At 56.4% G+C, this 21,872-nt stretch overlaps 2 protein-coding genes across 3 annotated transcripts; both read right to left on the bottom strand.

Annotated features, from left to right (window-relative positions):
- Positions 1–1,040: 1,040 nt before the first annotated feature.
- REEP4 (receptor accessory protein 4) lies at positions 1,041–5,101 on the bottom strand. Of its 2 annotated transcripts, none has more exons than XM_027598770.2 (8): positions 4,566–5,101; positions 3,683–3,755; positions 3,228–3,304; positions 3,022–3,142; positions 2,507–2,620; positions 1,984–2,119; positions 1,665–1,819; positions 1,041–1,576 (listed from the first exon to the last, which is right to left on the bottom strand). In XM_027598770.2, exons 1-8 carry the CDS (start codon positions 4,595–4,597, stop codon positions 1,508–1,510), a joined length of 777 nt encoding a protein of 258 aa, XP_027454571.1. In that variant the 5' UTR covers positions 4,598–5,101; the 3' UTR covers positions 1,041–1,507. The 2 variants fall into 2 exon arrangements, with proteins under 2 accessions (XP_027454571.1, XP_027454572.1); XM_027598771.2 differs by lacking the exon at positions 4,566–5,101 and adding an exon at positions 4,104–4,247.
- Positions 5,102–8,880: 3,779 nt separating this feature from the next.
- Positions 8,881–16,628, bottom strand: LGI3 (leucine rich repeat LGI family member 3). The gene is made up of 8 exons (XM_027600685.1): positions 16,166–16,628; positions 15,224–15,295; positions 14,327–14,398; positions 13,917–13,988; positions 13,719–13,790; positions 12,954–13,123; positions 12,641–12,805; positions 8,881–10,538 (listed from the first exon to the last, which is right to left on the bottom strand). Exons 1-8 carry the CDS (start codon positions 16,369–16,371, stop codon positions 9,721–9,723), a joined length of 1,647 nt encoding a protein of 548 aa, XP_027456486.1. The 5' UTR covers positions 16,372–16,628; the 3' UTR covers positions 8,881–9,720.
- Between the last annotated feature and the right edge of the window lie 5,244 nt (positions 16,629–21,872).

Below are 21,872 nucleotides of genomic sequence, written 5' to 3'. Positions count from 1 at the left end.
CAGCCGATTAAGTGCCTTCCCCAAATAAAACCCAGATAATCCCCACACCAAGAGTTAATCCATACTCCTCAGGTCACTCAGGGTTACCACCGTATGTCCCCTCTCCCCACCCACCTCTTTGCTTAATCAAAAGTGGGAAGGAAGCACAGGCACGGGGTGGCTGAGGGGAGCAGCCCTGGGACACTGTGGTGAGACCAGCACCCAGGGGCCGGAGGGGGCAAAGCCAGCACAGGCTGCCCCAGGGAGTAGAGCAGGAAGAGCCTGGGTCTCAGAACGGGGGAGACTCCGTGGATGGGGCAGACAGGACCACTGACCACAAACAACAGGAAGGAGCAGCAGAGAGGGCCACGGGAGGCCAGGCCAGAATTCTGCATCGTCTCTCCAGCCAGCCAGCCTGCCAGCCAGCGGTCAGGCCCCTCTCGGGCAGGGCTCTGGCCAGCCTCCCAACCCCGCCCTCCTTGACCTGGAAGCTAGGGGCAGCCCAGACCCTGGCAGCTGCTGCCCTCTCGCGGCCACTCTGAAGAGGTACAATGCTCCCACAGCCAACCTGGGTGTTTACAGGAACTCGACCCCTAGAGCTGGTCTAGGGACCCCCCTAGAGACCCCCACGGGCCCATGGGGGAAGCTGGCTTCCCCAGGCCTAATCTGTTTATAGCTCCAGCTAATCCCCATGAGATTACTATGCTGCCCGAGTTCCCTCCACACCTGTGCTCCCACTGGCTTCTACTTCCCATCAAGGTCCAACCCCATCTCCCCCTGTCTACAGCCTTAGACTCTGACCCCTCTCAGGGGTGTCCCTCCCCCCTCCCCCCAGTCTCCCATCTGTGTTCTCAGAGGTCTCCAAGAGCTTCCTGTGACAGTACTCGCCACATCACAACTATATGTCAATGGCTACCTCCCCCAGAAGACTGGGTCCTTCTGGCAGTCTGTCTGTCCTTTTAGCCTCCATCCTAGGCCCGGACTGGCCTGCGGCAGGCTGTTTATAATAATGTGTGCTATGAGCACCAGGAATACAAACCAGAACAAACAGAACACTTTTATGTGTTTATTTACCAAAACGTGCATAAACCTGACCTCATTCACCAACACAAAACATACAGCCAGGACACACACCCACACCCACCCACACCAACACACACACACAGGCCTTGGAGGAGGCTGTCAAGTACTCTGAAGGACAGGAAGGAATGAACACAGCTGGGTGGACTTTTGGTTTCACCTGCAGAGGTTTGGGAAGGACTCTGGTCCCACACACCCGGGGGGGGGGGGGGTAGAAGGATGAGAAAGACAATAAATAGAACCCTGGGCCCAGCCTGCTTTGGTACATTGCAGGTATAGCCCTGTGCATGGCCCCGGCAGCACCTGGCCCTTGACGACACCAGGAGCCAGGAGGACAGAGCCTGAGCAGCTGGCGTAGACAGGTCAGACGTGCAGCCAGAGGTACCCTCCAAACAGCCCCCAGCGCCCCATAAGGCAAGAGGTAAGATTAGACCAGGCTCTGCAGACCCTAGCTGTTCATGTCTGAAGAAATGGTCTTTTTCCTTGTCCGAACCTTCAGGGAGCGCGAGGTGGTGCCCTGGGGGGAGAGAGCAGGTACAACCTGAGGAGGTCTAGGCCCGAGTGCCTGGACAGCCCACCTCCTTCGTGCCTTCCTTGCCACTGACCTCCCGCACCGGCGGCTTCCTCTTGATCACACGCAGGCTCTGGCTGCGGCTGAGAGGCTTCTCTCGGGGCCGGCTGGGTGGCTGGGGAACTGCCTCTGTGTCTGACCAACACTCATCGTCGGTGTCGCTGTCCTGCAGGCCCCCTGCCCGGTACCCTGTATAGAGGAGGGGGAGGCCGGGGAGGCAAAGCTGGGCATTTCCATAGTCTGAAAGCCTCGAGCCAAGCCAGGCCTTCTTCTAACCGCTGGGGAAGCCACAGCTTGCATGGAAGCAACATTCCCCTCGGAACAAACAAGCTCCGGATCTCTCTCCCACTCACCGATGGGTGGCCTGCGGCGAGGTACTTGGTCCTCCAGGTAGAGGGGATCCCGGTAGGCGGGGGCAGGGGCATCAGGGATGGAGCGCAGGTCCTGCATGGAGAAGCTTCGCAGCCTTCCGGCCAGTGCACCCTGACTCTGCAAGGGCCGGGGAGCCACCGCGTCACCTGGAGGGATGGGGCAGGGGATCCTAGCAGGAAGGGGGCTGAGCCAGAGCAGCTGCTCAGGGAAATGAAGGGGCCCAGGCCTCAGGACTGAAAGCAGCTCAGTAACCTAGCCCCATGCCTTTGTGGCACGAACAGGAAGTGAAGGCCCAGAGAGCAGGACCAACTCCTCATGATCACTGTCCCAGCCAAGGAAGTCTGAACTTCCAGCTCCATCCTCCTGCCAACACCCCACCTGTCACCCCTCACCCTGTTCCCCGGCATGCTCAGGTGCTCTCTCTTGGCTCCCTGACAGAGAGCTGGATGCCCCCAAAAGGCACTGGGAGTGGGAGGGCTGCTGGAGGGCTGGGACCCAGGGCACCTTGGTGGCAGCCTGCACAGCGGCTGAAGCAGCAATGTTGAGGCCCCGTTTCCCAAAGCTGAGCACCGTCTCATAGCTGCGCTCCTTGGCCTGCATGAGGCAGGTGTCAATCTCCTGCGGAGGGCGGGAAAGTGGAGGGGAGTTCAGCTGGACAGTTGAGTCACTCCTGTGCTGTGGACCATGCCTCCCTGCCCACCCCCACCTACAGGGCACTGGCAACCACACCGAGCAGGGCTCCCCACCCACCCATTCCCACACCTCCGTGAGTGACCACACGCAGCCTCCTCCCACCATCCCCTGAACAACTTCCAGCTGGTGTTTCACACTCTCAAATGGTCATTCACATGTGCTCCCATCCAATCATCACGAGAGAGGAAGAAGGCTAGTTTCTGTCAAGGCCCCACAGCAAAACGGCAGCAGGACTCAGATAATCACCCAGAATCCTGAGCCCGAGTCCAGGGCCCTTTCCTTCACACCCACCCCTATGTTTCCCTCCCTGACTCCCCGCAGAGTACCTTCTCATGACGGGACAAGGATGGGTGGACAAACTTGCGGTAAAGCAGGCTGGCCCCTTTGGTGTAAGGTGATAGCAACCACAGCACAAAGGCCATTTTGATCTCGTAGTAGAAAGGGAACCTGTCAGAGCACAGGGCGGCAAGGTCAGCCAGGCTGAGAGTGGGCCGTCACCTGCCCACCGCCCGCAGACCCCCTGCATGCATACCAGGAAATAAAGATGTCTGTGAAGGTCTCCACGGCCATGAACAGTGCAAAGACTATCCAGTACATCATCCACCGGACCTGGGGGGCAGGGGGGTCAGAGGCCAACAGCTGAGCCTGCAGAGCCAACTCCCCTGTCCCAGGCTGACCCGGAGATTCCAGAGAGCCTGTCCTGCTGCATTCTCCCGGCACCTGGCTGGCCCTAGAGAGTTGCCTGAGAAACTGCCACTCATCTCTGTACCCACCCCCAAGAAGCTTCACCCACATGATTCTGCACAGGCACCCCAATAGCCTGCCTTCCAACCACACCCACTCTGCTTAGGATATGCCACCTGCTTATGCCCCGGAGGAAGGGGAGGGCAGGTCAGACCCTCCCCACCTTGCCAAGTCCTACCATACTCCCAAGGTTGTCGTCCCACCCTATCTAAACCAAGCCCTCCTGCCCACAGTCACACTCACATATTCACGAATGTTCTTGGTCTTCACAGCCTTGTAGGAAGCATAAGCTGGGTACAGCATCCCAAACACCAACCTAGAAGAGCCCATAAAACAGAGGGGGAGTATGAGGGGCATCATGTCCTCCTGCCCCCCACCAGGTGGCCATCTCCCTCCCAGGGGTGAAGTGGCAAGGGCCTATCCTGTTCTTCCCGCTTGGCTTGCACAACCTGTGCCTGAGTCAGTGCCCTGGAGGCCACCTCCCCACCCTGCTGTTTACAAACACCCCAAGCCTGCCCAGGCCTGCACCAGTGGCCTATGGGAGCATGACTGAGGAGGAGCACACACAGCCACACACAGGCGGATGGGAGGCAGGCTTCGGAGCTGGTGAGAGCACCAGGCAGTCCCCTCCCATGGACATGCAATCAGGCTAGGGCCACCAGACCTGGCACTGCCAGGTTGCAGACAGGAATATTGGAGCCAGCTGCTGGAATAACAGAAGGTGAGAGGACAGAGTGGGTCGGCTGAGGCCAGAGTGGTGAGTCATGTGACTGCTCAGATGGGAAGTAGGCTCCTGGAATCTCCGCCCACAACGTGCCACACCACCTTGTGTTTGCTAAGGGGCTGCAGGCTGGCGTGAGGGCCTCTGTCCCACACGCCTGTCTGCAGTGTGTGTGACTGCGGGAGGGGTCGCCATGGAGCCAAGGAGACTTTGGGGGTGGAGAACAAGCAAGGGTGCCCGATGGCACGTGCAGGCCCGCAGGTCCGTTAACCCTTGTGGTGAGTGTTGAGGGAGCTGTGACCCGAAGCACAGAAAGCCCCCTTTCCCACCAGACGTTCCTATCTTCCACCTCAGGTGCGGTCTGGTTCCTGGGGGTAGAGGGTGTATGAAAGCAGCCATACTCACACCACCAGGCGACAGATCATCCAGGACACCATCCTGCAGCCTCGGGACGAAGGGGGAACCCCCACAAAAAGATGACCAGGGGACGCTCACGCGGGGCTGGGACGGGGTAATCAGTGGAAGTGCGGGAACGAGAGGGGCGCTCGGGCTGCCCCTTGGCAGAGGCGGAGCCCGCCGCCCCCTAACTCCGCAGTGCACAGAGCCTGAAGAGCGGGGAGACCCGTGGGCTGAGGCGAGGAGGCCGGGGCTCGGAGGAACCGACTTGGGAGCCGGTAAGGGCGGGAGCCGCGTTCTTCCGCCCAGCCGCGCTCCTGGGGCAGTTACGGCTCAGCCCCGCACTTCCTGCTGCGGGGAACCAGGTGTCCGGCTCTCGCCGTGGCGCTGCTGCGGGTCCCGGGCCGCGGGTGGCGGTCACGGCCTTCGCTCGTTAGGGTCCCCGCGGTCTCAGGGTGCCCAGCCACCAGTACCGGCTTCGGGGCGGAGTTTGCAACTCACTTGAAAGTTGCACGGAACTAGGCTCTGCCCAACCCCTGGTCGCCGGCGCTTGGCGCAAGCGCAGTACGGCCGCGGAGGGGGCGGGGCGAGGTCAGAGAAGCCAGGGGCCTGCCCCTTAAAGGGGCGATGCGCCTCCTACCGGTGGATGGGGCCCATTAGGTTGAGTAGCCGCCCTAATTGGAAACATTAGGGGTTGGGAAACGGCAACAAAAAAGGTGGGGAGGAGGAAACGAAGGATAATCGGAGTCCAGAGTTTTCCTGGCTTCCCCCTTTACCTCGTCTTTCCCTTAGGTAAAATGGGACAAGGTATGGGATGGGTGCAGGACCCTGCTTCCAGGCTCATGCACAAGTGGAAGAAGGCTTGGCTGAGCGACAACGGATCCAGGTCTTGCAGCACTGGGTCAGGAGATGCGTAAGCGCCTCAAAGACGCTGAGTTGACGTAGAGTGAGACCGGGAGGAAGTAGGAGAGGGAACCTGAGGGACTCAACACTCCCATGAGACTCACCCTGAAGAGTGGGTTTCAGGAGTTGACTTCTCTCTGGGATACCTCTCTAGAGCCCGCATACCTGGTGGGCTGACTGTGATGATCTGAGAGATTCTGGGCAGAACCCCCAGCCACCCCCCCTTTCATCTTCACCGGAAGTTTGAAGTTCCACCTTTTCCTGTGAGTCAAGAGCACAAACATCCCTGAGAGCTGAATCGTATCGACAAGTGCCACTTTGTAGCTAATTTTTGTAGCAAGGTCTTGACCTTTACAAAGATCCTCCCTCCCCCCCCTTTTTTTAACCATTTAGGAAATATATTCCCTGGGCCGCCTTGGTTGCTGGCTGATGGGTGGGTGATGGGTGAATGCTTGGCTTGATCAGTCTTCTGAGCAAGGCCCAGGAAGGGGAGAGGGAACAGAGAAGCTCTAGGGGCAGATGTATAGGGGGAAGAAGGTGGGAGGCTCGAAGGAGAAGGCAAGATTTGTGGCTTCTAGAACTTTGCATGTAGGACTGCATTCTTTGTATCTCTTCTGCATAGTGCCTCATTCCTCCCTCTGACAGTGGGGACCATGCCTCTGCACCCTGCGCAGCCTCCCTTCTGCTTCACAGGGCTGAGGTGAAGGAGACAGCAGAGTTACCCAGAGCCATGGGGATGGGAAACTTGGACAGTTAACTACTTTTTATTAGAGCCATAGTTAACACCCATCACCTACTGAAAGGATGGAATAGGTAATGATGGGGGCCAGGGAAAGGAGGCTTCCTGGGAATAAATAAACACGAGGTAATTATGTAGTCTTAATTACTATCATCCATTTTATTGGTGGTGTTGGGTGTGAGAGCTAGCAGTGAAACTGACCCACAGGAGAAACTCCCCTGAGGCCTCCCTCTTCCCATCTAACCACCCCCTCACACTGGGCCTCACTCCTACCCCATGTTTGCATAACGAGAGACTCCAAGAGCTAGAGTCCCACCACCCATCTCTAGGCACAACATTGTGATAGAGGTGAAAGTCGAGCTTAACTGAGGAGACACATCCTTGTCTCCTGGGAGCAGAAGGATGTGATTGACTCATGGGGGCCGGCTCAGGAGGAGCAGGGGGCTGCGGAAGAGGGAAGGAACACCCATTCCTCAGGCGGTAAGAGTGCCTGGGTTCACTATGTGCATGTGCACCTTGGGCCCGTTGGTACCTGATGCAGAACCTCCTCCTCCCTGGCTGCCTTCCAGAGTCACCTGACCTGACATCAGCATCTACCCCCACTTGCTGGCGAAGAGCTCTCCTGTGCCCACTTTAAGACCATCCCCATGGGGAAGGTCTCTCACATGGAGACTCCTGGTCCTGATGACTGCACTTAGGGACTCTAAGGGACATCAGAGGTCTGCTTCCGAGAGCAGGACTCAGCGTGGAGGGGCATGTGGCTGGGAGCTGAGGGGTGCAGAGTGAGAGGACTCTGTCCCTCATGGCCTTTGGTCATGAGATGTTGACACAGTCACCCAGCTACACTGGGTTGCTAAGCAACTCTCTGGACACACAGATGACCCCCAGAGCAGGTGACCAGGCAGGCGTACAGCAGGCTTCATTCCCCATGTGCAGAAAGCTGGGCATTCAAGGGGAGAAGTGTCTCCCAGCGCTGGGAGTCCCAGGGAGAGTGACAGAATGTTTATCTTTCCACCAGGCAACAGTGTACCAATGTGTCTGGGACACTCAACCCACTTTCCCCAGCAACTTCTCCCTGGCACAGCCTGAGGGCCGATTCCCCATTTGAAAAAGCAGGACAGTGTGGCTGGGGGGCCTGAGGGGCATCTGCTAAGCCAAGAGCACACGGATGTGGTTGGAAGAGATGCACCTCCAGACACAGCGCCCATGAGATTCCGCATTGTGTGGGGGTGTGCTCAGGGGCAGGCTTGTGGGGGCAGCTGCCGCTACAGGAGAGACAGAGGGCCCAGGGGCTCTGAGCCTGACTGGGGAGAAGCCCTAGTCCACAGACAGCAGTTCTCCCCAAAGACCAACCTCCTCCTTTCCCACCAATCACCCTTCTCTGAGCCACCTCAGCACCTCACAGAGTCCTAAAGCCCAATACGGGTCACAACGCTGCGTCGGACGCACTGTTCCCACGGCTTTCCATATGTGAATGTATCATATAGTTCATGCATTTAAATCTCACACTAACTCTGTCAGCTAGGTATCTTGATTATCCACATTTTACAGATGAGAAAAATGGAGATACAAATGGGCTAAGTATCATGGTTGGGGATGCCCCTGCTGCAAAGTGGCAGGATCAAGAATTGACAGAGTAGGTTTTAGTGTCGACTTTACAGAAGGAGAAACCGAGAGCCAGGGAAGTCAGTGGACTTGCTCGAAATCTCACACCTAGGGCAAGGGCTAGCTGCAATGGAACAGAGGGGAGAGGAGTGGAGGGACTGCTGAGTTTGCCTTTGGCCATGTTGGTGGGAGTTGACCGGACGGAGGGACAGACCCCAGTCTCAGTGGGCCCCAAGACTGTGATCTCCGGGAAGGAACAATTGGGCTATGAGTCAGCCCCAGGTGGTAGAGACTAGTCACACTTGCTCCGCACCCGAGAGTCATCATCGTGAACTCCTGACCCCAGCACCGGCTGACCGTGGGGTACCCACTTGCTCTTCCGAAAGAGAGCAAGGAAGAAGGGGGTCTGAAGGCTAATGCTGGCTGCCTGGGAACGGCAGGGACAGAGAGCACAGCCTTGGCTCTGTTCTGAATGAAACGGCGGCCTGTGACTGCAGGACACCTGAGAGCAAGCAATGGGGTGGGAAATTTTTATTTGCAGCAGTGAGTCATAACATTGCCCCCAAGTGCCCCTGGGCATCCTGCCACCAGTAGGCCCTCCACAGTCTGGGCACAGGGAAGTTTGCCCACCTCACCCCACGCCTTCGCTGGCCTTGCAGGGCTGAGCTGTGTATTGCCAGCACACAGCAGAGGGCAGCAGGAGCTTGGCTCCCACGTGCTGCTTCTACCGGACCCTCACCCCCTCCACCACTCAGCTTGCACTAGGAGGCAATGCTCCTGGGCCCTGCCTCTGTGGATTGGAGAGGTCTTGGGATCCCCAGGATGCTCTCTAGCCCTCCTCCACTCTTGGCACCTGCCCAGTAGGCTCAGGTGCTTGCCGGGGCCCTGGCTCGGCCAGCTCTTGGACCCACCTCACAGAGCCTACACAGCTCAAGGTCCACATCCCAAACGTGGGGCTGAACCACGGGGTGGTCTGAAGCTGGGGTGGCCACAGCAAAGAAAAGCTGAAAGGCTTTTATCTGGGTGGTCTCCCGTCCACAGGTGAGCTGGATTCAAAGTCAGAGCAGGAAACTCCAGTGAGAACAGAGAAGGCCCTAAGAAGAACTCGGGGTCTGCTTTATTGCTTTGGGCAGAGGGGCTTTGCCCCCAGGAGATCAAGCTTGTGCCCAGAGGCTGGCACTACCATTGCCATCCTTATGAGCTACAGGGTGGGCACACCAGAGATGAACCGAGGAGGACAGGTACCATGTGCCTTCTCTAAGAAGAGAGTCAAGGTGATGAAGGAGAGCCTCTTTAGGCCGCACTGAATCTGCATGTGTGCACACAGAAATGGGAGAGTCAACAGGTGTGTGTGTGTAACTGAGGGTGTCCATCAGCGTCCATGTGTGCATGCAGAAGGAGCATAGCGCGGGCGAGCGAGCCCAGCGGCGTGAAGGATGTGGCCGCGGGCTGCAGTGCCGAACATGAGCAGGAAAACAGACACCCGGAGCACCAACAGGAGAGACCAAAGAGTAGGAAAGCTAAGCTGAAAAACGGGAGGGGGTGGTTCTGCCCCCCCCCCATACTCCTCCCCTGGGGCCAGAGTCTGCTGGGGAAAGCAGCAGATCAAGGATGGGGGGGTGTCTTTGGGTAGAATGTGGGGCCGACAGATGTCCACGTATGAGAGGGCACAGGGCAGCTGGGTTGCCTGGCACATCTACAAGTCTCCATGCTGATGACAACTATAGTATAAGTGTCTCCCCTGGGCCTGCCCACGGTGTGTGCCCATGCTCATGGAGGGGGCGGGCGCGGGGGGTGTCCGTGAGGTCATGTGTGCAGGTTGGTTACATGTGTCTTCACACGGGCACACATCCTGCTCACAGAGACTTCTTTGCATCCTCCAGGGGCCGCCCGGACACCCAGAGGCTCGGCACCCCTCTAGGCACTGAGATCCACCACGATGTGTCGGTACACGAGGGTCTGTCCCTTGAAGCTGGGGGCCAGGAGCAGGTGGGCGTCCCCAGCAGGCATGTAGCAGAAGGCCCGAGGGGCCTGCACAGCCAGCTCCTGGAACCGCACAAACTTTTGGCGCCCCTCGTCCCACTGGTAGATCTGCGTGAAGGAGAAGTCACTCCCCAGCGCCAGGTAGCGGCGGCCGCCCACGAGGAAGGGCTGCATGGCCAGGGAGCCCCTGGAGGGCAGGGCCTGCACTTCAGAGAAGCGGCTGCCCTCCCAGCGCAGGATCTTAGAGTCGCCGATGTAGCGGCTGAGACACAGGTAGCTGTCGCGACCGGCACGGAAGTGTTTCACGGCCTGGGCATCAGGAACCTGGGTCACCTCGCCCTGGGCCACAAACTGCTTCTGGGTGCGACTCCACTGATAGATGACAGGCGCCTGGGAGCTGCTAGACACAATCAACCGTGGCTTGCCCTCGCCATCCACAAACTCCAGGTCAGTGTCACGGTGCCAGGTGTGCAGGGCCTGGTGGGAGTAGAAGCCGTTCTGGTACCAGCGGTAGAGGCTGGTGGCACCCGCCTTGGAGCTGTCGGCCACAGCAAAGTACCAGTCACCGTCGATGCGGAAAGCCTCGAGGTCGTTGGGCTTGCGCACGCGCTGTGGGTCAATGTCCTGCAGCTTGGTGAAGCGTGTGGTGTTGGGGTCCCAGTGGTAAATATAAGAGCCCCCAAACAGCTGGGCCACAACCATGTACAGCTGGCTGTCCACCACCATGGGCTTGCAGTGCACGGCAGAGGGGGCTGCCAGGATGGAGAGACGCAGCATCAGGCAAGGTCAGGCAGCCGCGGGCCCCACCGCATGCCATGCCCCTGGAAAAGGGTGTCACTCCCCTCCAACCCTGGCCCAGGACTAAGGCTCTCTGCTACAGTATCCCTCCCACTGAACTTCATCCACTTTTCCCAGCTAATAATCTGTCTCAGCATCACTCTCCCTCCACCCTTGCCCCCAGGGTTTTAATATCAGCTGACACTGAGCACAAAATAGGTGTCCCTAGATATTGACCAGTTGTTTATCCATAATGTCGATTATTGAATTTTTGTTGTGTGAAGTCCCTGTGCTGAGTGTAACAGATTGCCTCAATTAATCACCCTGAAATGGATCCTGTTATTTTGCCCATTTCACATGGAAACAAGTAGGCTCAGAGTTTAAGGGACTTGCCCAAAGCTACCTGGCTGGCCAGACAGATGCCAGGCAGCAGAAGGAGGAAGAGTCTGAGCCCATCCACAGCCAGGTGATAGAGCCAAGGTACATATAATGACAGTTTGATGTTTGAATAGTTGGGTATGAAAACACATTATCCTAAGAATTCCCACTTTTGAAGGGGCTTTTATGTACGAGATGTCTGCACGAATGTACTTTTGCTCAACAACCAGATCGATCTTGCCCCTTCTCAGGCACCTGAAGCACACGGGCCACACTCTTCACCCGTCCTGATGTCCCTAATTATTACCTCTCCTCTCCTCCTTCCCAGCACGGCTTTGGCCACCTTCCTCCTCCCCACCTCTCCCCCCAAGAAAGCCCATGCTGAAGCCCAGGGCTCTGGCAGTCACCCCAAGTCCCTTCCACAGCCTTGGTCCACCTGCCCAGATACTCATAATCCCCCAGCTCCCAAGCTGCAGCTCAGACCCTCCATGCCCACACCCCCAAGAGCACCTCAAACTCCATCTGGCCATGACTGGGCACATATCTGCCCTCAAACCTGCTCCTCTTCCTCCTCTGTGTTCTCAATTTCTGTTTGTGGCTCCACCCAGTCACCCTGTCCAGAAACCTGGAGCCATCCCCAACACCTCCCTGTCCCTCACTCACCCACAGCTGATCAGTCCCGAGTCCTGTCAACCCTCCCTTCTGCTTTCTAATACAGTTTGTGTAGGATTGCTATTATTTCTTCTGTAAATGTTTTCTAGAATTTACCAGGGAGACCATCTGGCCCTGGAGTCTTCTTTTGTGGGAAGGGTTTCTTTTTTATAAAGACTTCAAATTATTTCAGAGATACAGGATAATTTAAATTTTCTGTTTCCTCTTGTGTCAGTTCACTCCTCCATTCTAAATCTCTCTCTCCATCCCCACCTCTGCTGCCCCAGTCCATGCTCTAGCACATCCCCCCCTTACGGTGTGCCCACATTTTGTCCCATGCCAAGCCACTCACCACACTGCATACAGAGAAAGTGTGCTAAAATACTGGTTGGTTTGTTTAACACACTCTGCTCAAAATCTGCCTGTGACCTGGTCCTCATGTCTCTTGGGTCTCATCTGCCTCTTTCGACCTTGACCCTTATGCTGTAGTCATATGAGCTGCTTATGGTTTACGCATGCACGCACTCATGCACTAAGCCGTTGCATACCTTCTTGAATTTGCTCATACTGTTCTCGCTGTCAGAATACCCTTCCCACAATTTTTTCTCTGAGCTAAGTCTCCCTCAGCCTTCTAGACACAGCTCAAACTCAGTGGATCCCAAATTGAGCTCACTAGCCACTCTTATCTCCTTCTTGGTTCACTGGCACCACCCAATACTTAAGCCAGGCACTTAGGCATCACCTCTGACTCTCCCTCACCCTTCAAGACTCAGCTCAGGCATCCCCTCCACCAGGAAGACTTCCCTGATTGCCCAGGGTAGATCTCTCCTTTGTGGTCCCAGAGCATCGTATTCATATCTCCCTCCTCATACCCACCTATTATATGGATGTTATGTGTGTATGTATTGGCCTCTCCCCAAAGACCGGAAAGTTATTATGGGCAGAGACAGTGTCTCATCTCTGCCTCTACCCCTAGGAACTCAATGGGGAGGAACAATGGAGCCCAGCGCATTGTGGGGGCCACCACAGCCAGGCCAGGGATAGGTACCTGGGATTCTATCATAATCTCGAAGCTGCCGTTCCACATAGTCCCACTTGAGGACAGTGCAAGCACTGGCACCTGGCTGGGCCAGAGCCAAATAGAGGTCGCTGGAGTAGAGGAAGGGCTCGGCTGACACGGCTGGGAAGGACAGGGTCTGGTACAGCACGAAATCTGCAGGGACAAGAGGTGAGGGGTGGGAAGAAGAAGGATAAAAGCTTGTTGGGGGGTAAGGGCTGCTGGACTGGCAAGGCGGAGGCTGGGGGTGCTTCCAGGAGCTGCCCTGGGGAGGCCTGCGGTGGGGGGGGGGGGCACCTCTTACCCGTGGTGATGCAGTCAAACTCCCGCAGCGGCAAGTCCTGCACCTTGTGCTCTTGGAAGCGGGGCGGGCTGGCGCAGTAGATGGGGGCCACTGTGGTGTTGGTGTGCGCCAGCCACTCCACCAGCCACTTCACCTTGCAGTCGCAGTTGAGCGAGTTGCCCCGCAGGTCCCTGGCTCGTGAGGGGGATGGAGGGAACCCAGAGATGAATAGGTTCCCAACGGCTCTACACCCCACCCCCCCACCCCGGGCTCTCTAGGCTTTTGGAAGTGGGTATAATCAAGGCTGCTCCTCGCTGCTCACATGGCATCTTTGCACAGATTAGAGAAAAGTTCCCCTTGGGCTACATGCCACCCCATGGACATGTGCTTGGCCAGCAGAGTAGGGGCCGAGTTTTAGTCCCTACTGGCCTCCCGGGTCAGGTGCCTTTTGCAGGGTATAACCTGCACAACTATGTTGCATCTCAGTTCCTTCAAACCTTCCACAATCCTGGGTTGTTGTTTTTTTTTTTATTTTCTTGTGTAAATACTGATTAATGATTGTGGCTCTGCTATAGGACTTTAATGTACATTCAAATCAAACATACATTTAAAATGTACATGTTTAAGAAACATACATTGTGTATCTCCTTCTAGGAGGCATCCCCAAACCCAAGCCCTCCCAGCCTCCCAAGACCTTAGGATCTTCCCAGTTCTGGCTCCCACACCACTCTCTCCCCAGATGCACCCCTCTGTGGCATTGTCGAAAGAGGTAGGGCTCAGCCTTACAAGTCACTCAGGATGTCCAGGGGCCGAAAGATGTCTCTAGGCAGTGTCTGCAGGTTATTGTTGGCCAGTGATCTGCAAGAGAGACCCCTGGGTCACCTGAAGATCTCACAAGAGACCCCTGGGTCACCTGACTGAGGCCAAAGGCCACAGGAGATGTGGGGTTTGGGTCCCATGTGTGTGTATCCGTGATGTACTCACAAGTGTGTCAAAGACTTGAGTCCTCTGAAGGTAAACTTGGATAGTGCCCAGATGTCATTGTTCTCAATGAAGCTGGAGACAGTGAGAATTTGTCTTAGATGCCACTCAGTATCCCAGAGCTATTTCCCTCTGCCCCACCTAGATTCCTGCCCATGGTCCTGAGACAGGCTTCCATTCTGATTCTGGTGACATGAAGCCTGTGGTGACCAGGCATCCAGGCAGGATGGTTTAGGCAGAGGGATGGATGAAATGACCCTCTGCTTGGGTCCTGCAGTCAGAGGATTCAAGGGCTCTCCCTCCCCGTTCCCCCCCTTCCCCCAGCCTTCCTCATTCAACCTGCCCTCTCAACCCACCCAGGCCGGGCTCCCTCCTCCCTTCTGGTTCCCATTTCCCCACTCCTTGCCACACACAGGTACTGCAGGTGCGACAGTCCTGTGAAGGCGTTGTCTCCAATCAGTGTAAACTTGTTGGAGTTGAGTAACCTGGAGAGACAGAGGGGGAATTAGAGCTTCCAAGGGTGTGCCCGCTGTGCCAGCCCCCCAGCCTGCAGCCTCACCCTGGGCCTTCCTCACAGTCGCGGGGTCCTGCTGTCCCACCTCGGGACCCCAGAGCAGCCCGGCAGCAAGACCAGCCAGGAGCCTATTCTGGGCCCAGAAGCTTTTTGCTTCAAGGGTAGAAACAGTCAGGGGCAGATCTCTCCTGTCACCCCACTGTGTCTCTCTGTCTCTGTCTCCATCTCCACTGTCTGTCTGTCTCCCTCCCCCACCCCAGCTCACTCAGTCCCTCTCAGACTGCTGGTGAGTTCGAGGGTAACCCGTGGTGAACAGGAGTTGGGGTAACTCAAAGGCACTCTCTCCTGCGACTGGGGCTTCAAACAGTAACAGCCCCTGTTAAAATTCCACACCCCCCACTTCCCTCCCTTTCGACCCCGAGCTTTCTTCAAATCTTGGTCCCTGGGGTCAGCTGTCTCTAAGATGACCCTTCTCCCCTGCCATGTCCACCTTTTGGCACCAGCCCAAGCTACTGCGCCCAATTCCTTTGGGTCTCCATTCCTAATTGGGCCCCAAATACCCACTCTTGGCTTTTGCATGCAACCCCCTCCTTCCTTCTCCCCCTGCTGCTCCCTGCACCCTTCCTGACTCTATGCGGCTCCACCTTTTGTGGCTCTCCTAGCCAGCAAAAGTAAGGGACACCTGCATCTTAACCTGCGATGGCTACGTGCATTTGCTCTCCTCTCCCCAGTCCAGGGTCTGTCCCCTTCCACTGCCCCACCCCCTACCTGCCCTACCCCAAGCCCCTGTCCTTACAGGAACTGTAGCAGTGGCAGGTGGGAAAATGCTCCATCCTGGATCTCCGAGAAGGCAGCATTCACCAGCGTCCTGCAGGGGACAGTGGAGTCAGTGCTGTGGGGACTATGCAGGGACTGGGGGTGGAAGGGCACACAAGGTGAACAGGGCAATGGTTCTACACACACTTAGCCTGGACACTCCCCATTTCACCAGCCCAGGCCCCCTACCTGAGGCTACCCTTCTCTTCTCTTTATGAAAAATTCATTGCCTTCCTTCATCACTACCCCACCCCCACTGCCTCCCTGAGCACCAGGGGCCCCTGGCTGAGCTTCCCCTTCCGCCAAAAGAAGGTTCCAGTACCCACACCTTCAAGACCATCCTAACACCCACCGTGTGCTGGGTGCTGTTGAGGGATGGGGCACTGGGATGGGGGTGGGGGATTAGCATCCTGCTCTTAAGGACCACACAGCCCATCTAGTCCCTGCGGCCATTTACTGCAAGCGACAGGCTGGCTGGCCCAGTGCAGAGTGGATGGAAGACCAGTGGAAGGCGGCTGCCTGGTGCCAGGGCTCTGTGTGGGTGCATGTCACTTCTACCCCTCCCCCCACAAGAAGCCTTTCTGCCCTTGGTGTGACATCACAGGCAGGGGCCCACATGCTCTTGTAAACAACCCCTCCCCCCATGGCCAGAGCCCTGCACACAGTAGGTCTCACCGATGCTGATGGTGATGATTCATTCTTGGCCATAAACTCCTGTTTTCCGCAGCCATGGCTGCTGAGCCTGCATGACTACAGAACTCCCTGCCCGGCTGATGCCTTGAATCTCCAGTCCTGAGGACCCCTGGAGTCCTCCTGCCCCCCACACTTTGTAGAGGGGGAGCATGCATCCACTTTCAGAGGGCTTTTGCCTTGCTCCCTCTCTCCGCTCCCCCCACCTCCCAAACCAGGGCAGGACACTCACAGAGAGATGACCTCGGAGGGCAGGTTCCTGGGCACTGCCTTAGAGTCCACGCAGAAGGCGGTGTCCCTGGTGCAAGAGCAGCTGGGCGGGCAGGGGGGCGTCTTGGGGGGCCTCTTGGCACTGACTTGCAGCATCAGGCAGAAGCCGAGCGCGGACAGCGCCAGCAGCCGGAGCCCGGAGCTCCGCCTGGCCCGCAGCCCCGCCATGCTGCCTGCAAGCTCTCTCGCGGACCACCGGCCGCAGCCCCCGCCCCGCGGGCTCTCCGCCACCCAGCGCGGGCTGGCACGTCCCCGCCGCCGCCGCCGCCGCCGGCTGCTGCCGCAGCTAGGGGCCCGGCCGCCCGCTGCGGAGAGCGGACTCCTCCAGCCCTCGGGGCGCCGGCTCCGTCCCCTCCCCTGCTCGTTCTCGCGAGCCGGCAGGGAGAGCTGCGCGGGCCCGGAGCCGAGCGCGGGCTGACCGGCGGGGGCGAACGCGGACTGCGGCGGGGGCGCACGCGGACTGCGGCGGGGGCGCGCGCAGGGCGGAGGGCGGAGGGTGCAGGGCGGGGGCGGGGGGGAGTCCCCAGCTGGGAGTAGCCCGAGAAAGGAGTGGTTGCGGCCCTGTACGCTGTGCGCCCTAGCAGCGGTCTCGGGTCTCCCGGGGGCCGTCCGCTTGCATGTCCGGCGCCCAGGGAGGCTGTCGTGAGTGCAGGTGTGCATGTGCCTCCTCCGCGTCTGCAGGGCCACTTGCACTCAGGCCCCTATCCCCTGGTGGGGGCATTTCCGCATTGTGGATCCACGTGCCTCTGTGTGCCTGTCCCTCTGTCGTGGCCCTCAGGGGGACACATCCTCTAAACAAGAGTTCATGGGTGTGTCATCAGCGACATGTGTGTAGCTGTGTTCACATGTGTGTCCACGAGCCCGTGAACAGAATGTGCCTTTGTGTCTCTGTGAGCTGAAAAGGGAAATGTTTGTTACTGAGTTGGAGTGGGAGTGTGTGGAATTCTGGAACATCTCTCCCTACCCAACCACAGACTGTTGAAGCTGGGTAGAGCCCTGGACGTTTTCCAGTCCAGCTCTTTGTCACAAATGAGGAAACTGAGGCCCAAACTAAGAGGAAGGCAGCCCAGCTTGATGTCACATCGACTGTGTGTTTTGTATTCTATGTACTTAATCCTTCCAAACTTTTAAGGTGGATGATATGAATCCCTTTTTACAGATAAGAGAAGTGAGGCTGATAGTACCCGAAGAAAGAGACAGAACAGGGATTTCAACCCACTCTGCCCAACTCCGAAGTTCATAGTCTTACGTCTTTTTTTTTTATTTTTTTTTAAATTTATTTGAGAGAGAGAGAGCACAGGCAGGGAGAGTGGCAGGCAGAGGGAGAAGCAGGCTCCCCGCTGAGCAGGGAGCCCAACATGTTACCTGATCCCAGGGACCTGGGATCATGAACTGAGCCAAAGGCAGACGCTTAACCGACCAAGCCACCCAGGCGCCCCACAGTCGGACTTCTATACCAGGGGTTTCCAAAGTGTGGTCCAGGGAGTCCAGGAGAACCTTCCAGGGAGTCACTGAGGTCAAAACAATTGTCCTAAGAACGTTAAAACTTAATTTTACTTTTTCACTTTCACACTCTCACGAAAATACCCTGGAATTGTCCAGAGGCTACATGATGTATCTTCTTACTAAGCCAGAAATTACAGAGATTTGCAAGGGGTACCTGGGTGGCTCAGTTGGTTAAGTTGATTTTGGCTCAGGTCATGATCTCAGGGTCCGGGGATCGAGCCCTGTGTGCGGCTCAGCGCTCAACAGGGGGTCTGCTTGAGGAGTCTCTCCCTCTGTCCCTCCCTCCGCTCGTGCTGTCTCTCTAAATAAATAAACATTTAAAAAAATAGATTTGCAAAAATGTAAAACAATGACACTCTTGTCTCTAATTTTTTGCTTTGTAAAATAATTTTTTAAAATTTGTGTTATTTATCTTAAAACATAGAATGGGTTTATTATTGCAATTTTCATTAATTAATTAACACTTTTCAATTTCTCAGTAAATATCCATATGGTAAATATCAATAGATATAACCCACATAAACGAAAGCTCTTTGGGGGTCCTCAATATTTTTTAAGAATGTTAAGGGGTCCTGAAACCAAAATGTTTGAGAACTGCTGCTCTCCGCTGTGTTACCTCCCTGGGGGAGTCTGTGTGCAGGATTGACTGTGTGAAAAGTCCGGGGGTACAGGACTAGGGGAGCCTGGAAGTCAGGTGAATGTGCTCCCAGTCTAGTGTTCTGTCCATATCAGGCCAGGAAACTGAGATCACTGCGTTTCAGATGTGTCCCCAGCTGTCCCCAGCCTCTGCCAGCAGGGGCTTCTCTGATTGGAGCTTACATCTGTCCATGTTCTCTCAAGCAGGGATGCCCTGTCCCTCTGATGCTCACTTGCCACTGCCCATCCAGCTGCCCGTGCAGCCCTCTGTATGCCAGCGTGTGGGAAGACAAGCAATGGGGGTGGGGAGGGTGGCCAGGGCAGCTGGGTACCATCCCCACCCGTCCCTGGCACGGCTCTGCCCAGCGCACAAAGGGCAGAGTGAATCTTGTCCCAGCCCCTGCAGCTGAGGAGCTGGAAGGGGGAAAAGAAGAGGCTCACATGGAAGGGGTGGCTCTCCATCACCTACAGTTCTCCCAGAGGGATTTAGCCCGGAGACAGACAGAAAGGGGGAGTCTGGGCCCTATTCTCAGCTAGCGAGAAGAGGTGTTTTGGGGGATGAAGTAGATGATGATAATCATGACGATTGGATTGATGATGTCATTGGATCTTCACAACAGCTTGGAAAGGGGGACAGGATGGGCAGACTAGTCCCATTTCACAGTTGAACACACTCAAGCCTGGAAAGGCAGAAAGATGGATTCATTCAGGATCCCAGAGCTGGCCAGTGAAGCACCAAGACCTCCACATGCTGAAGAAATGAACTATTGACCGCTCACCTGGAGCCCCTTCATGTTTGGTGACCGTCCTATCCTTGAATATAATTACATGTTGGCTGTGTCGTGCCCCTTGCCCTGCAGCAGGTACAAAGAAGCCTCAGGAAAGCATGGTCTCAGGGCCAGTCCCAGGGAAGATAGGGCAACGAAAAGCTCCCGCATAGCTGATGAGAACAGCGGTGCGTGCTAAATGGCAGGTGAAAGGGCAGCAGGAGGCCGGGAGATTTTGGAGGAGGGAGGGGGCACCGTAGCCTGGGCCAGTGAGGTGGCTCTTGCCTGGCCTTGTAGGGCTGATGGCACTCGGAGAGGTGGAGGGGCATTGAAGGTGGGATTTCCAGGAGGGAGAAACGGCCTAAGTAAAGGCCAAGATGTGAAAAGTCTGCAGCAGAGGGCTGGTGTGCGGTGGGGGGGGGGGGGGGGGGGGGGGGAGGACGGGGGACAGCTATCCATGCCCAGCTAAAGGTCCCTCCTCATTTCCTGAAAACGAAGATAAGGACCCCAAGACCTCTACTGGGTCAGTGCCAGAGGGGTTGGTGCTAGCATCTGAACTCCCCTTGTGAAACTTGAGGGCAACCTTCTTTCCCCAACCTCCAAACAGGCAAAAACAAGTGGAAGAAAAAAGAAAAAGAAAAGAAAACCCACAAAGCTTGCGAGAATTACAGCCAAAGGGCAGCCTGCAGGGGAGACTGAGGACTTGAGAGAGCAGAGGCTTCTTTCCAAGAGAGACTCCTTTCTCAGCACCAGCTGATGACGGCAAGCCCTACACACAGCGCCCGTTCAGAACAAGCTCCACAGCTGGGCCATGCGGCCGCCTGAGATGCCCGCAGGGACCCCGAGATGCTTGCAGTCCTCCCTGGCTCTCCTGCTGGCCCACTGCCCACCTGGCTCAGGCCCAGTGTGTGTGAGTCAGCCAATCAATCGCAGCGTTGCCAGGACAACCCCGGGGCGGGAGTGGGGTGGGCACGCTGGGGGCGCTGGGGGCGGGCACCACAGGCAGCTGTCTCCTACATCTGGCACCTGCACACCCCAGCGGAGGCTGCACACAGTTAAGAGGAGAATGCCTCCCCCTCCTCCCTGGACACTACCACCCCCACCTCTCCCGCCCCCACCCCCCCACCCCCCCACCCCCCCCGCCCACTGCTCCTAGGACACTTGCTGCTAGAGGTTTCAGCAAATATTTAAAGGGGTAGTTGTGGGGGGTGAGGAAGGGGTGGTGGGAGCAAACACTCCCTCCCCTCCCCTCTCTCCTTCCCTGAGCTTCTCAGGCACTCTCAGCTCAGATGCCATGCTGTTGTGCAACCTGGAGGCTGAAGGCTCTCCTGCTGAAGAGGAGGTCCTTGTGGGGACGGGGCAACCCGCCAGGGCTGGAGAGCTGGGGGCCAGCTCATGAATGAAGGGCAGGGCCAAGGTGTAAGGGAGCCCCCAGGCCAGGGACAGGAACTGGGGTGAAGTGTTGGAGCTTAAGTATCAGGAGGCTAAGAGAGGCCCAGAGGAGTGAGGGTGGGGCTCTGACTTAGACACTTAGAAAGTTCCAAGGGAAAGGCACTGTAGAGACCACCTGGCCCAGCAAGTGGAGGAAAGCTCAAGAGAGGATGCAGCCATTGGTCGATTTAGTTTAGTACAACCAAGCAACAGAAGTGGCTTTGAGGAAGGAGGTAAAAGAGATGGAAGGGTGAAGGAGAAGGCCCAGAAAGTGCATCACATTAGGGTGAGGAGCATTCTCAGCGCAAATTTAGGATCCGAGGGTATAAACAGAGGAGCCTAGAGGGATAGGGTCATAGGCAGCACCAAGCAGGTGAGATTCCAGAATGAGGAGATGCGGATCCCATCAGTCACCGCAGCCAGCCCTGCGCAAGGCTGTCTGGGCACAAGAAAGGAGTGTCAGGTGTGGAATCTGCTATCAAAAGCCTTCCGCTTGATCTCTGAAAATGGTTCACTGTTTACTTGATGCAGAAAACCCGACAAAATCATTCCCATCAAGAGGTTCAAATCTTCACATTCGTTTTAAGAGCACTCATGAAACTGCCCAGATCATCAAGGGCATGTATATCCCCAAAGCCACCAAGTATCTGGAGTCACTTTACAGAAGCAATGTGGGCCATTCCATCATTATAATGGTGGAGCTGATAGGTGTGCCCGGGGCCAAACAGTGGGTCTGGACACAGGGCCAGCGACCTGAAGAGTGCTGAATTGTTGCTGCACATGCTTAAAAATGCAGAGAGTAACGCTGAACTTAAGGGTTTAGATGTAGATTCTTTGGTCATCGAGCACATCCAGGTGAACAGAGCCCCCAAATGAGCCATTAAGTTTACAGAGCTCCTGGTCGGATTAACCCCTGCATGAGCTCTCCTTGCCACATTGAGATGATCCTTCCTGAAACAGAGCAGATTGTTCCCAACCCAGAAGAGGAGGTGGCACAGATGAGAAAGATAGCCCACAAGAAACTGGAGAAACAACAACGTATGGCCTGGGAATAAATTCAGCATAAAATAAATGTGAATAAAAGTAAAAGCAGGGGGGGGAAAGCCTTTAGCTTCCAAACAAGCCCATAGCAAAGGATGAAAAACCACACATTAGTAGGTAAAAATTTATAGCCAGAGGGGAAGAGTTTTCAGAATTAGGAAAAGAATGACTAGCGGCAAGTTTGAGGTTAGGTACCAGATGTGTGGGAGGAGGCCAGGCAGGTGGCATACTTGAAGTGAAAATGTGAGGCTCTTTAAGAAATGGCCACATATGAACCCCCACACTGAT

Source organism: Zalophus californianus, chromosome 2 (assembly GCF_009762305.2).
Source record: "Zalophus californianus isolate mZalCal1 chromosome 2, mZalCal1.pri.v2, whole genome shotgun sequence".
NCBI lineage: Eukaryota > Metazoa > Chordata > Mammalia > Carnivora > Otariidae > Zalophus > Zalophus californianus.
Note: the sequence above shows the minus strand (reverse complement) of the source record. Positions and strands in the feature narration are given on the sequence as shown.